Source organism: Centruroides vittatus, unplaced genomic scaffold (assembly GCF_030686945.1).
Source record: "Centruroides vittatus isolate TY-2023 unplaced genomic scaffold, ASM3068694v2 contig_2793, whole genome shotgun sequence".
Lineage (NCBI taxonomy): Eukaryota > Metazoa > Arthropoda > Arachnida > Scorpiones > Buthidae > Centruroides > Centruroides vittatus.
This window is the reverse complement of record NW_027121772.1, coordinates 50793-67264: the sequence shown is the minus strand read 5'-3', so window position 1 is coordinate 67264 and position 16472 is coordinate 50793. Positions and strand designations below refer to the sequence as shown.

At 30.0% G+C, this 16472-nt stretch overlaps 1 protein-coding gene across 1 annotated transcript; it reads left to right on the top strand.

The window, feature by feature from the left end:
- The first annotated feature begins 2127 nt into the window (after positions 1 to 2127).
- On the top strand, positions 2128 to 15924 carry LOC136972107 (peptide transporter family 1-like). The gene is made up of 12 exons (XM_067266661.1): positions 2128 to 2204; positions 5110 to 5251; positions 5349 to 5432; positions 5630 to 5729; positions 6771 to 6861; positions 7715 to 7795; positions 9282 to 9364; positions 10577 to 10657; positions 10730 to 10819; positions 10904 to 10948; positions 14340 to 14421; positions 15814 to 15924. Exons 1-12 carry the CDS (start codon positions 2183 to 2185, stop codon positions 15831 to 15833), a joined length of 921 nt encoding a protein of 306 aa, XP_067122762.1. The 5' UTR covers positions 2128 to 2182; the 3' UTR covers positions 15834 to 15924.
- Positions 15925 to 16472: the final 548 nt, after the last annotated feature.

Below are 16472 nucleotides of genomic sequence, written 5' to 3'. Positions count from 1 at the left end.
ATCGCTCTGACAAAACATTTTTGTATTTAAATAGTTTTTCGCGTTTTCGTGGAGACACCAATTCATTGGAGAGCGCTAGAAGTTCTCGTTATTCAAAATGGTGGATAAATTACTCGATGGGGCCGTTATCATTTGTATTATGGCCACTATCAATTTCGTGTAACATGCGAACTTCTTTCTATTAAACAAATAAACTTTCTCTTTTTTTTCGACACTTTTTTCGTATGTTATATTATTATTAATGGTGTCAGCGGGCTAGATAAAATGAAAGTAAATATCACTTTGAGATAAGGATTAGATATTAAATCAAATAAATTTTTATAAATATAGAAATAAAAATGAATGTGATTCTCTAATAAAAGCAATGACTTGATCTGATTAATTTTCACCTGAAAATAACTAGAGATAAAAGGCATATGTGGAAACAGGCAGAATGACGGTAAAATGAGTATGGGTTCTTCATGTCTATATTGTAATAAAAACTCCATAAATCTGAAATCACAAGTTATGTTGATCTTTGTTTAGTCTATTACAGGTCTATCCTCAAGTACTCTGCAAATCATACATATAAATAACACCTTATTCTTGCCGAGAAACGTAATTTATTACATTAACAAACGTTTTCAGCCTGATTTACAGGCCATCTTCAGGTTGAGAACGAAAATGGAATTCATTTTCCATTTTCCAAATTCCATTTTCGTTCTCAACCTGAAGATGGCCTGTAAATCAGGCTGAAAACGTTTGTTAATGTAATAAATTACATTTCTCGGCAAGAATAAGGTGTTATTTATATCTTAAGTTTATTTTTGTATACTAGTACATTTATCAATAAACAGGACTTATTATACTGGAAAATTATGGATGCAGATATTAAATCCGCATCCAGTTTAGTTAGGATGCGTAAGTAATTCGCCTGCGCGAACTAAATAAAAAATATTATTTCTTATCTGTAAGACTAAATATCTGCATCCATAATTTTCCAGTATAATAAGTCCTGTTTATTGATAAATTTAAGTTAAGATAAAGGACACAAAGGCATAATAATTAAATGTTATTTATATCTATTACAGGTCTTCTACATGGTGCCCAGTAGGAGGATGAAATTCGTTATTTTGATTGTGGAGACTCTTATTCAGAGTGAAGTTGCCTGCAATTTCACACTGACTACGAGTCCCCACCAACAAAACGAATTTCTCTCTTCGTACTCAACACCATGTTAAAACAATAAACAAAGATCAACATAACTTCTACGGTTCCATACTAGTGGGACACTATATATGGGATATAGTGAAATTTCCTTCTAAGTTATATTAAACCAGAAATAAAAGATAATATTTTAAACTATATTAGCAAGGTTGAGACCGAAGTTTTAAACGCGGAAACGTATACGTCGGACGTTCAGCGCCGCCTTCCTGTAAGCCTAGAAGTTTGACAATAGCGTTTGGAATGTCCAGCAAGATTCCATTGACTTTCCAAACGCCATTATCAAACTTTTAGGCTTACAGGAAAGTGGCGCTGAACGTCCGACGTTTTCGCGTTTAAAACTTCGGCTTCAACCTCGCTATTAACTGGTTTATCTTTATCTTCTAGATAACATTCGCTGTTAAATAGAAAACAAATTATGAAAAACGTTTTATCAGTTTTGAACTGTGAACTCGTCGTATATCGTATACACAGCTCGCCATGGATGAAAGTATGCTAGTGTATTTGATATATTCTACCTAATTGTATCTAATTCTCAAATAATATATATACATTTTACAGAAAATCCGTTACTTCAATCCAAAAAAGCAGTTTTAGAAAGAGTAAGTAAATACAATTTCTTCCGGAAAATAATCTGTCATACCTATTTTATTTGATTTGTATACAATATTCATTTTATTTATTAAGATAAAAAATAAAACTGTTATACTTATAAGAAAATATTAACTTACTTTCCTTATTTTAGATTATTAATTTTTATTTTCTATATCATATAATTGTATAAAATATAGTTACATATTTACTGACAGATAATCACAACAGTAGTTATGATTTATAGACTCTGTATGACTGTAGCAGTATTTTATTTTTACACCAAAATGGTATTAAAATGAAATTTAATGAAGTATATTTTTTCCAGGAAAGAATTTCTTATCCAAAAGGCGTTTTCTTTATTCTGACACTATTATTTGGAGAATCGATGTTCTTTAGTAGTTTAGAAAGTAAGGTGTTTTTTTTATTACACAAATTATTTAAATTTTGTATAATAGAAATGTAATTTATACGACGTCAAATTTATTCAATAATCTTTAGTGAGTTAAAGATTCAATCATTTTATTGGTTTAAAAGTATAGTATATGCATTTACTGCATTCCTCAGACAAACGGATTGAATTATATCACAATTTCGTTAATTTTTGAAATAAAACCAATCTAGTAACCATTTTTATTTTTATTAAGAATCTATAATGGATTTAAATACATTCATGTCCAAAGTCTTCAGTTGTCTTTAAGAATAGGATATAGGAATTAAACTGTTTGTAAAATAGTTAATAAATAAATCTTTAATTCATTATTATTCATTTTGTCGAATTTTCTTTAGCATTTTGTAAGTTTTTGCATATTTTTTGTAAAGTAGTATAAAAAGTATAGTTTGTTTTATTCTCATATTGTTGTTGTAATTAACAGTATGTGAGCCACAGAGAATAAAAATACTTATGAAAGTCATTAAACATCACAGGCAATGCTTAAACAGCCAGGGCTTTATAACTTACGAGTAATATATCTAAACATATAATATGTATGTAGAGCGGAAACTCTATTATCCGAAAAGGTAAAAAGAACTAAAACTGTAGCTTTTTACACATTACACAGTATAATACACAGAGATCAAACTATCCGCGTAAGTAAAAATTATTACGTAGTCTGTCGATAGTGGGGTTGCGAAGCTAGGTCATATATATGTTACAGTCAAAACCCGTTTTTAGTTAGAACGCGTTTTAACTAGTTGAAACTAGTTTATACTGGATGTCTTTGTTAAAACCCGTTTTGTCTAGTTAAAACTAGTTTTAACTCAAATTCATTTTTGACTAGCAGTAAATTCTAGTTTTAACTAGACAAAACGGGTTTTGTCTAGTTAAAACTAGAATTTACTGCTGTACATGTTTTCATTTCAGATAAAACTAGTTTTAACTTTTAACATTAGTTAAAACTAATTTTAGCTACATAAATATGTTTAGGGGAAATAAATAAAGTTGTGTGTGGTGATTCGGGGAAAGATGCCTAACATTTTGCTTATGAAGGAAATTATAGCGATAATTTGAGTTTTGGAGGCTTCTAACGAAAATATCATATTCTTGAGCATGTTTTTCAAATAAAACTTTGGAGTATATCAAAAATAATTATGTATTGTGTTTGCAATGACGACTTTTTCACTGTCTGGCATTTTAGGCATCTCACCCTAAGTATCCGGGTGAGATGCCAAATGCCATTAGGGTAAGATAACAAATATAATTGCATAAAATTAATTTTCGAATATCTTAACCAAATTTAGTTTATTGCATATATAGTACAAAGTACTTCATAGTAAGTATAACAACGCATATAAGTATAAGTATATATAAGTATTGTTAAGTTTCCGCCCGTTTCCGCCCGTTCTAACGTGCTCTATAGCTAGCTGAAAACTTTTTTCAGTCCAAAAACCTTTTTGAAAAGTCCTTATATAATTTCTATGCATATCCTGCAATAAAACGAGAAAACAAAAATTTATTAAAAATAGGCATATTGGAATTCAATTAACAAAAAATAGGCATGTTACCCCAAGAAAAATGTGGCATCTTTCTCATTTGTCAGGGTAAGATGCCTAGTGGAGTCACGTGTTCTAGCATGTCTGATCGGGATCGGCGGTAGCTCACAATGGAAACTTTAGAACCTTAACTACATCACACATTAATTGTTTTTCGCAATTTTTAATAAATTCTATTTTAACTTTTAGTTTTAAAATGATTCTAGAAACATTTCGCAACAAAAACTTCGTTCTTATCTTGCTTTTATTCTTCTCAGATGTAGAAAATGAGGTAACGGTAGCCAACTACAGCTTTCCGCACTCAATATTGGCCCAACGATTCATCATACAAACACATGACAATATCTGACGTCACCGTTTGAAAATATCGAAAAGTAGGCATCTTCCCCCGCTTACCATCTTACCCCGAATCACTCTATATGTTGCAGTAAAAACCAGTTTTTAGTTAGGATGCGTTTTAACTAGTTTATACTGGATGTCTTTGTTAAAACCCGTTTTGTCTAGTTAAAACTAGAATTTACTGCTAGTCAAAAACGAATTTGAGTTAAAACTAGTTTCAACTAGTTAAAACGCGTTCTAACTAAAAACGGGTTTTGACTGTAACATATACATAACATTACGTTAAATTTTGAGTGAATTAATTTACTATTAAGTATAGCAATTTAGTAATATAGTTCGTGAAACTGCAAATGGACGGAACTTGATGAACAGAAAATACAAAAAAACGAGTTTCTGGATCATACGAAAATTCGATTATTAGTTATATCAAGTTGGAATAATTGAATTTCCACTGTATTTTCAATTGGCAATGAATAAATAACTACATCTATGAAATATATCAATTTACACGAAAAAATTACAACTTATTTACAAAACCATGATTCATTTACGAACTGAATATTCTAAATAAATGGATTGAATTCAATTGAGAGGATAACAACACAACACTTGTGCGATCTACCAAGAGGGAAATGGTCTTAATGTAGATGTAAGATACGCGAATAAAATCCGAAAAACTTCACGCGACTAACCTATTAGTGTGGTGCGAATCCACTACCAGCCAGTCTTCAGATGGTTTTATCCACCCGGCCATTGGTGGGCATGTAAATATAAAATTATTGTTGGACCATACGAAATTTTCGTTTCTGTGCACCCGCCATGATATTTTGCATATTATTCTTTTGTTCTTAGTCACTGCACGTTTCTTCAAACATTATAGAACAGGGCAAAGCGCAACAACATTTAGAAGCAAAAATTTTAGAATTTAAAAGCAAAAATATAAAATTAATGTAAAAAGTAATTAGTAATAATTATTCTTTCCAGATATTTTTGTTTTATATTTCACTGAAGAACTTTTATACAGCGAAAACACAGCAACTAATATATATCATGGATTCACTATGACTACCTTTTTTCTCTGCTTAGTTGGTGCAATAGTTGCTGACAGTGTTTTAGGAAAATTCAGGTAAAAATAATAAATGAAATTTATTTAAATTTCTATCTGTAAAATATTTTAATTTTTGTAATTGGGTATATAAGATATTAATAATATATGTTTTTAGAACATTACTATATTCAAGCATTTTAACTGTAATTGGGTCAGTAATCATTTCCTCGTCTTCTGTGCCGAATTTTCTTCCAATGAGGTAAGTTTTCAAAGAGAGTTATTTTTATAATTAAAATGTGAAAAAATTTATTCAGAAAAGTGAAATGTTTCATTATAACTTTCAGTTTATATAGGTCCTATAAAACAAAATATAATTTGAGAATTTTGAATTAATATTTAATTGTTAAGTGTAAATTTAATTTAGAAACATTAAAGACGCTTAGTATTTTTGTTTAGATCTGTTACCATGGTTAGTTTAGTTTTGATTGTTATTGGAATTGGAGGAACAAAATCCTGTGCATCACCTTTCGGAGGAGATCAATTTAAACCCAATCAGGTAAAATTTTTAATTGTAAATTATTCTAAATATAATTTTTGCAAATAGTGGTTCGTATTATTAGATCAGTATCAACAGCTATTTTATTACATCTTACGTGAATGGAGTTACAGCCAAGATGTATCTATTTAATATGTATTTTACAAGACAATTATATTTATGCAACTGCATAGAAAATTTGATATGAAACTAATATTATTCGTTTTAAATTTTCAAGAATTTTCACAAATTGTTTTCTTAGCGAGAGAGTAACAACAGTAGGATATAAATTAATACGCAGTTTAGAATATACCATAATTGCGTACACCATAAAAACGAAAACTCGTACAAACTTGCTTAGAACTAACGGTCTTGAAATTTCTATAGGGAACCATTCGTGTGTTTAGATTCCATGTGTACTATATGGAATAATAGAGTAAGCATCTGACGTTGCCTAGGGAACTGTGACGAGGCTGCCGCAACTTGATAATTTCTAATTGCCACAAAATTTTATTATGTGAAGTACAGTAAATATGTATTCGTACATGTATGTAAGTATATCTAATGATATTACAGGTAAACTCAATGCACAGTTACATCGTATTGGTTCGTCAAAGTTAAGAGTATGTTTTATCACGGAATCCAGATTAATAAATGAATCTATCGTTTTGTATATTTTTAATATCTTAGCAAACCATAACATTACTATCAACAACCCGATTCACGATCGACCCATTTTGATTTTGAAGATAGCTTATAATCTTTAACTAAGGTCTGTAAAATATTAGATCTGATTATTAATGGTTTCCGAAATAGATGCGGGTATCACTCTGCTCTTCTCCACACGCTCTTTACCTAACGCATTTTACGCTTAAGCTAGTATATTAAAAGAGGAAATTGTCATACCCGGTTGAAAAGCGATAGAAAATCATTATTAAAGAGAGTTTTCAAAACGTCTTAATTGAAATTCATTCTTTAGCAATCATACATAATTGTATTGTAGATAAATACACGAAAATTCAAATTTTCATTCCAAAGTATTAAAATATATCTAATTTTCAGAAAACAGAATTACGAAGGTACTTCTCCTTTTATATTATGATATATAGAACGGGAATGCTAATGGCATCCATTATAATTCCTATATTAAGAGGTAAAAACATTCATTGAATTATTAAATTTATGTATTTTTAAATGATTTTTTGGTATACTAATCATTTATTTATTATTTATTTTATATTGTAACAACTGGCGATTATACCTCATGGGAGAACTCTCAAGAGGTATCCCCTTTGATAATCGCCCATATGTCGCGTTACTGTTTGGCTCCTATTTAAATTGTTGTCCTTGTTAAAATTGGCTACTATTTAGGCGTGAGACGTGTGAGGAAAACACGAACAACCCTATTCAGCCAGCCATCGATCGGGTGAGAACCCGCAACCAAATACTAGTGTTTAGTAGTTTGATCCAACTTAAGTTTGAATTTAGAAGTGCGGGTTATGAAGAAGGTTTTATGTCAGTTTTAAATTGCAGAGTCATTAAATACGTTTTATTATATCTAAAATCACCGAAAGAGTATTTAGAAAACGTCAGAAATTCTTTCTGTCAGGCAGACATACTGTATTCGTCTAACATAACGATTTTTCCCGAAACCATTACAGACATACATATTCTTATTTCTTTTGTCTTCTGCTACTTATTTTATGTATATTACCCAACCTGAATAATGATGTCAGAAAACTTTAACAATTAAAACGCTTGCTGCGGTAATTGTCATCCTAATGAGTTATAAATTCATTGTTCTGTTCATTACTATAAATTGAATTTTGACCATTAAAAATTTATATTTATTTAAATTAAAACTCTATCTCTTGCTTGATTGTACAGTGTTGTGTTTTATTAATTGATATACTTCACTTTCATACAGTGAGTATATTTCTCTGTAAAAAATTAAATAATAAAATTGAGTTCATTATTATTATTTTTTTTTCATATTTTTCAATCAGCCAAAGTTCATTGTTTTGGAGAATCGACTTGTTATCCCTTAGCCTATGGATCTAATTCGATTATATTAATATTGACATTAGGTAAGTCAATAGTAATTCTAAATGTATTACGGTAGTGTTATTTAACTTATAATACATTTTACTATTAAGTATTAGAGTAAGTAAATGTGTTTGAAAATACAGAGTGTAAAATCCACATATAGGAGTTTGATAAGCATTAAACAAAAATATGTATACGTTTAAGAAAAACCAATACACATCGGCACAATGGTAAAACTGTGTGTGGCCCCATCTGTTATGGTATTTTATTTTAGAAGTTACTTTTATATGATTAATTATTAAAAACGGGCAAAAGGTATGATTTTGAGGAGAGACATGAGGTTTCGTGAGAAATTGTAAATGCCAAAAACGAATAAAATTTTTATTAATTTTATTTGTTGACTCCAAGACATGACACTTAACTACTCTCTATCTCTCCACCTCTCGAGCTCCGTACTCCAAAATTTAATAGCATCAATGCTCTTTATATGCATGTTACAATGCCACATTTCTTAATCTTTATGCCATTCTGAGATATGAAACGAAACACACGCTGACACACACGCCCACATATACATAAATTTCCCAGCTTTTCATTGTTTTGTGTTTAGAGAATCTGAAAACGTTGAGATTTTCAAAGGCAGGACAGGTCAAATTTGAGACGATTGCAATACTTTCCTGTATTGTGAACAGACATAACAAGCCAAAAAGTAAAATGTCTTTGGAAAAAGATTATTTTTTGTTATGATACAGGAATTAAGAAACTTAGATAAAGTTGGGTTAATGTTACCCCAAATATTAGGCCAAAGTTGCTACAAGGAATAAAGAAGACAATAGGAAAAATGATATCTAATAAATTTAATTCTAAACAATAAATACTTCTTCTATACGTAACCTGTATAAAAATAAAAAATCTAGCAACGACTTGCGTAACTATTCCAGCTGTTATAAGAATTTATTTAAAAATAACTTTTATATTATTAATACAATGAATAAAAATATTGCGTGTGGTGCCATCTGTTATAAGATTTTCCTATAAACAATTGTTTATGTCTGTAATTATTAACGAATGATACAAAGTGTAAAAATGTAAAATGTAAAAATCTTGAGGATAGAAATGTGTTTTATAAAAAAATTGTAAATGTTAATAACGAATAACATGTTCATAAATTCTGACCTGTCTCGAATATGACACATGACACTCCTGTATCTCCCCATCTATTTGACCACTAACCACCACAATTTAACTTTATACGTTCTTTGATGCTGACCGAAAGTCATGTTAGTTTCGTCGACATATTTTTCCCTAAGCCGGCACGACTCTATTGTTATAAGAAAAGAATGATGTACAGGGGCATGCCACTACTAATTTGAAGTGGAGAGCATATGTTTTAAATTAAATAAAAAATATCAAAAATTGCAACCCGGCATTGTGACAATGTCACAATAAATACTTTTATTTATGTTAAAATTCACTGAATTAATCTGCACTAAAGAATGCAGTAACTTGTATTATTTTGTTTTCTAGTTATTTTTATTTTCGGACATCCAACTTACATAATTAATCCTCCCTCCAAAAACATTCTATCTGAAGGATTTAAATGTACAATAGTAAGTATATATTTTTTACTTTACTAAATACCTTGTTACGGTTCAGATTACAAATAAACCACAAACAAAATTTGACTTGATACAGTTAATTTTAAATTTAAATTCGTTTAGAAAATTATTAATTTTGGAGTGAATATAATAGGAAGAGGACTAACCTTTAATGGTAGAATTTATGATTTGGTTTTATTCTATAGAGCAACGCGACACACGGGTGATCTGACGAGGAGGGATGCCTCCCTGTGGGTTTTTTTATGGCATTATGGAGAACTGCCTCCTATTTAGGGATTACTAACGTGAATAAATCAGAAAAACTCCACGTGATTAGCCCGCTGGCCTGGTGCGAACGATCGATCAACTACCAGTGTTCAGTGGTTTTATCATTTCAATCACTGGTGGGAGTCAATATTCCATACAATTTTCTTCAGTTTTACTGTATAATATTGGCAATAATGATAATTGATTATAAATGAGAGTATACTCGGATAATATAATAGAAAAAAAAATCCAGCAACAAGTTGGTTAACTTTCTCGGCTACATTTGAAATTTTGGTGGAGTCATTTTTTATATTTTACTAAAAACAACTTTTAAAAGAATATAAAATGGCAAAAAGCTTAATTTTGAGGTTAAGGATGGGTTTATAAAAAAAATTGCAACTGCTAGTAACGCGGTAAATCGTCTTGAAGTCCGACCCTACTCGAGATATGACGCATGACCCCTCTCTGTGGATGTTAGTGTGCACGATTTTGTTCGCCCTCTTTGAAGCTTAATAGTGCTCCTGTGTTTTTTGTCGAAAATTTCTGAAATTTTGCTGGAAGTTTTGTGTATTAGATGCTGTTAAATTTTGGTGAATAAAGGTCGAAGGGGTGGGGAGATAAAGAGGGTTATGTGTCTTATCTCGAGTAGGGTCGGATTTAACCACGATTTTACTCATTATTAGCATTTACAATTTTTATAAAAAGTGTTTTGAAATAAAATTTTGTTACAGATGGCGTCACCAAAATTTTAAGTGTTGCTGGGAAAGTTATTGCTACTTGTTGCTGGATTTTTTGTTGTTGTTATTATTTTTTAAATTACTGAATTTAAATATATACCTGGAAATTTGGAGTTACTAATTTCGAATTCAAGTTTAAATGCCAAGATCTTTACATTTTATAGCATATGATATTATAATATAAAATTTTTATACTACTTAAACTGTTTTCCATTTAAAGCACGCTATCATAAGAAAGATTAAACTGAGGAAAGTAGTAACCAAGAAGGATTGGTTGGATTATGCGGATGATAAATTTGATGTATGCTGTTTTTTTCTTACAAATTACGTTCAACTGTTCAATATATAATTATTTATTCAATTTATATTTCAGAGGCAATTAATCTACGATATTAAAATACTATTTCGAATTATACCGGTAATTCTGTTTCTACCGATGATTTTTGCTTTTCGCTTTTTAAGGGTAAATTTTTTATAAGAGAATTTTTATCAACTTGAGTAAATTGTTTTCATAGATTCTCATTATATCTACCTTTATGTGTTTAAGTTTTCCAGTTATATATTGCAAGCGACCAAGCTAGACAATAGAGTTGTAAGTAATTTTGAGAATTTTATAGAAATTACGCCATTATTTTCTTAGATATAAAAATTAAAATATAACTGAAATAGTCATTTCTCATTAAATAACTGTACTGTCTCAAAATTTTTCACATTCACGTTTGTTTAAATTCAGCCTTTCACATTAAAATTACGTGTTGGAATGCAAAGATTAAAATTAATTTAAATCTTTGCACGCCATTTATGAGATTAACACCTGGAACTATAGGAATTATATCGATTTTCTTCTTTGTTTTCTTTTACAGTTAAAGCATAGCGCTGGGTAGGAACAAATTCAAATTATTTTGATGGACAGTCACTTTGTATGACTGGTGCTATCTGTTAAACTCTTTAGCAACTTTACGCATCAAAACTTAAATATTTAAATTTAATTTGTATACTAGTACTTTTTTCATATATTAACAGGACTTATTATACTGGAAATATATAAAAAAGTACTGAGTAATACAAATTAAATTTAAATAATAGAAAGGACACAAAGGCGTAATAATTAAAACTTGAATATGTTTCTCCTTTCTCATCTCTATGCTTTACCTGAAAAGAATAAAGATCAAAACAACTCCTATTGTTCTAGACTTATGGCACATTCTGTACTTTTTGTATTTTGAACAATTTCAAAACTAAAATAAATTTTCAACTTTAGATTTGTAATAGTAATTTGCTTTTTGTCCTTATATTACAATAATTAAGTATGTAAGCACTATGTTTTGATTTTTCCAAATGTATACATCACTTCACGTGTCTCGCTCACGCCTTACATAACGTTGCATTTAGGATTCAGAATGAGTACAAATTAACAAATTCGCTTATATCAGAAATAAAGAAGTTTTTTGTGAAGTCAAGAGAAAGACAAAATGATTTTAAGTATGCAACTGGAGTTAGTAGTCTTCCTCCAGAACCAATTGGCACTCGCTGGGGGTCTTGGTTAAATGCTACAAAGTACTATGTCAATAATTTTGATACTGTTCAGCGCTTCATTTTGAACTATAAACAAAAATCTCATTCAAATGCTAGAAATGTTTTGGTGAAACTATTGCAAGAGAAGAAAGTTAACTTCAAGAAAGAATTATTTGATCTCCGTAATCTCTCAAGTTATCAAATATTGTAATTTCACTGGAAGAACAAGGACTCGGTGTAACTAAACAAGCCGAACTAATTGAAAATGCAAAAGAAATTGTTTCTGGTTATCATATATTTTATCAAAAATTGGAAAAAGTTTCGTCAAGCAATCCTGATCTTATTAAATTTACGTCTTTTGATATGAATTTAAGTGATAATAGCAAATACGCTCCTTTAGTTGTAGCCGACGTTGAACGTTCGTTCTCATTATATTCATCGATATTGAGCGATCGACGTTATAGTTTAAGCGATAATTATTTAAAATATCTAAGTGTGATTCGTTTTAACTCCTTTTTAAAATAAATAACTGGCGATTTTTTTTTTTGGCGAAGTTAAGGAAAAAATTTGGCGATTTTCGCCGCGATTTTAGGCCCAAAAACTGGCGAAAACTTTCGGTTCTAGTAATAAGTGTTCCATAGAGCCAATACTTAGCATATTACAATACTCCACTTGTATAAAAACCTACTTAAATGATTTGTAATAATAGTAAATTATTACAAATTTTTAGATAAGTGTTTCGCTATGGCAGTTGGTAATTTCCCATTATCTAATGTCATTATCGTAATGTGTTATACATTAAAACATTACATTTGGAAAAATTAATATTCCAAAACAACAAATAATATAGAAAATTGTATTTATTCAAATTGTTTGACACATTTATTATGTCTTCAAATAATCACTTCAAACATGTTCATTTTGCTACATTATCATACAGGATGAGAAAGAAAGTCACTTAACACTTCTGCTACATAATATAAAATGTACCCAAAGTTAATTCGCTTATGTCAGGAGCACATATGTCAAGAAAAAAACAGATTGATCTTAGTGCTCATAGATTCATCTTGTAATACAAGGACAAAAAGCAAATTACCAACCAAAAGATTGACGTGCGTTACACGCACGTCAATCTTTTGGTTGCAATCTTGATGGCGGCCATATTGAACGCAACTCCAAAACTAAAAAGGGAAAGGGGGATCATGTGACACATTATTTAGAGTCAGAATTTCACAAGGAATTGATTGCTGAAATGTTTTATTAATCTACCTGAAACGGTTATGCACGTTACATGATGTGCTGAATGTACTGTACATTTTTTGGGTACATTCTAAATTCTGTAGTAGGGGTGTTAAGTGACTTTCTTTCTCATCCTGTACTTAGACTTATGATAATGTACACTTAAATTCATCCACATTATCAAATGTAACGTTAAATAACTCATCATTATTGTTTTAATTATGTTATATTCTGTGTTTCAACACAGGCGATTACATTGCATTTGGTTAATTTAAATATCATTTTGTCTCTTTAAGCTAGGATTTGAGATCGAAGCAGATCAACTTCAAGTCATAGTTGCCGCTCTAGGAATTTTATGTATCCCTATTCTTGAGTACATTGTATATCCCATCTTCAATGAATGTAACTTGTTAACTAGGTATTTAAATTATTATAAAAAATTAAATCTTTATTTTCTTCTTTCCTGTTGCTATATAAATAATAGATAATAGTTTCTGACACAGTATTTGTTTTAATTACAATAACAATTATATAAAACATATATATTCCTTATAATGTAAGGAATATATGTTATGAAAATTACTTATCATGTACAGTACCTCATAAAATATACGGAAATGGAACAAAAAGTATTGCACAATATATTATTACATTAGAACAATAAAATCTAGCAATGAGTTGCTGAAATTTCCTGGCAACATTTAAACATTTTAAACTGTTGCGATATTTTATTTTTATTTAAAATTTTCAATTTCTAAATATTATAAAATGGCAAAAAGCTTAATTTTGAGGAAAAGATGAGTTTTATAAAAATTGCAAATGCTAATAATAACGAATAATTGTAATAACGATTAAAACCGTCGTTAAGTCCGACCCTACTCGAGATATGACTCACGACCCTTTCTATCTCTCCATCCTGTCGACCTTTCACTACCAAAATTTAACAGCATCAATCCCCCTAATTCACAAACCGCCATGCAAAATTTCAGAAATATTAGACAAAAAGCACTGCAGTTATGAAGATTCAAACAGGGTAAACAAAATCGTGCCCTCACGCAAACACACACCCATTAAATTTCCATGTAAAATTATATTATGAGAAATATATTTTTCTGGTATATGCGTTTTTATATAATTATATTACCTTTCCTTTTTTTCTATTCATATTTAAGTTATTGAAAATATAATATAAACTTACTAAATAATTTCGAATTTAATTTTAATTTTAGGTCGTTGCAGAAACTCATTGTTGCTTGTGTACTAATAACGTTATCGTGCATTCTAGCCGCATTTCTACAGTTGTCATTAGAGGTATGATTGTTATATTGATCTTAATTGTGCTGTAAAGTATTTGAACATGATGATATGAGAAAATTAAATCGTTCAGTTTATACTCATTTTACAAGAAAATAAAATTCCGGAAACGAGTTCTTTACCTTTTCCAGCGAAATTTGGTGGTGCCATCTGTTATGATAGTTTAGTAAAACATCTTTTTATAGTTTTAATTATTATAAGTGGGAGAGTTAATATTTTGTTGATCTTACTAGAGCTTTTATCCATCTTGGCACTATTAAAATTAATTCATTGAAGGTTTCTAAAGTTATTTTACTCCAGCTAATTTTTAATGGCTTTAAGTTTATTTTTATTACTTGTTCCCTTTGTGCAAAGGGCAAGACATATTGTTAACTTTGACGATAAATTCTCAATAGAGTTTAAATCTGAGACATTTTTAGATCCTTAGACTTTAAACATTCTTTAGTTTGTTTTGCTCGATGGCATATGGCATTATCATCCTGCAATGAACAATCAGCATCCTCAAAATGATCTTCGATTATTGAAATCAGAAACTGTTTTAAAATTTCTTCATTGAGGAAATATATATTTCCAAATCTAATAGCAGCCCCAAATCATTAAACTTGTTGGAAAGCTAGTGTTCCTATTCAGGCAATTTTCCATAAATTTCTCATCTGAACATCTCCAAACGAATTTTCCTGCATCATCACCACACCCAATACATATAGGATTCTCATCCGAAAAATAACCTTTTTTCACTCTTTTACGGTGTAATTTTTGTGCTGTCTTTTGTTTCGGGGCTGCAATTTGAAAAAAAATTGTAGAGCTATAAATACTCTTGTCTATCTGTCTGTCCTTCCTTAATCTTAATAATGGTCTTAAATAGATAAAATTGAAAATAGATGAGGAAGGCATACCAGCGGGATGCCCCGAATAACTATATATAGCCTAAATATTGCCCGGCACATCGTCACAATGCCGGGCTGTAATTTTTAATCATATTTTTAATTTAAAATATATGCTCTCCACCTCAAGTTAGTAGGGTCTTGCCCCTGTATATTATACTTTCCTTTTAACATTAATGTCGTGCCGGTCATCTATCACCGTTCAGGGAAATATTTTTGAATTGAAATAACGTGACTTCCGGTATGTATCGAAACTTCGTATACAGATAATCGGGACCTCTTGCTCTGCCAATTCACTTTCTATACATGGTATCGGCCTTCATCTGTATAACACCGTTCAAATTAAGGAAAGACAAACAGTGGGAATTTATAGGGCTTCAATTTTTGTCAAATCGCAGCCCAAAAATGCATATTTTTGTTTTGAACATTAAATTTTTACTTGTAAAATGAGTATAAAAATAATTTTTTAAATATAAAGATAAATTATAATTATATTTTATTCTAGAAACATCACTCAAACTGTGACAGCACATATCGCTTTACTATTGTAAATTACGCGCCTTGTGACGTAAATATAGAAATTCCTATAAATTTATTAGTAATGGAGGATTATCAGGTAATTTCCCTTTTTGAAATGTGTTGATCAATGATTATATTAAAAAATATTTTTCAATAAAACGAATTGATACTGATATCAGGAATATTTAAAGTGATTGGCGTAACAGAAACCATTGTTGACTCATCTGTCAATTACTAAAATAAGAAACCATACTTAATTTGTTACGTAATACAATTGACAGTTTTTATTATTTTTACTTTCCAGGCTGTTATATATAACAGAGGGAAAGTATGGCAATCGTTCAAAAAATGACCCCCAAAATTTTTACATTTATGGGCTCAGAACGTGTTGAAACGTCAAGAAATGCAAAAAGAAAAAAATCGGTGGTAATTTCTGGATGTTAATGGCTGTGTCAATTGTTCATGCTGTTTGAAGCTTAATCTCTTCTTTGCTTTTTGTCGAAAATTTGTAAAATTTTGCAGGGAGGTTTGTGTATTGCGGGGATTGATGCTATTAAATTTTGCTGATTAAAGGTCGAAGGGGTGAGGAGATAATGGGGGTCGTGTATATCTCGAATAGGGTAGGACTTAATGACGATTTTACTC

Bases quoted from the DNA above. Each gene is read 5' to 3' on its own strand.
- LOC136972107 (XM_067266661.1), top strand. From the start codon at position 2,183: ATGTTCTTTAGTAGTTTAGAAA. The intron at 9,365-10,576 runs GTAAGTATATAT...TTCCATTTAAAG, and splicing joins AAGGATTTAAATGTACAATA to CACGCTATCATAAGAAAGAT. The intron at 10,949-14,339 runs GTAAGTAATTTT...TTTTAATTTTAG, and splicing joins CCAAGCTAGACAATAGAGTT to GTCGTTGCAGAAACTCATTG.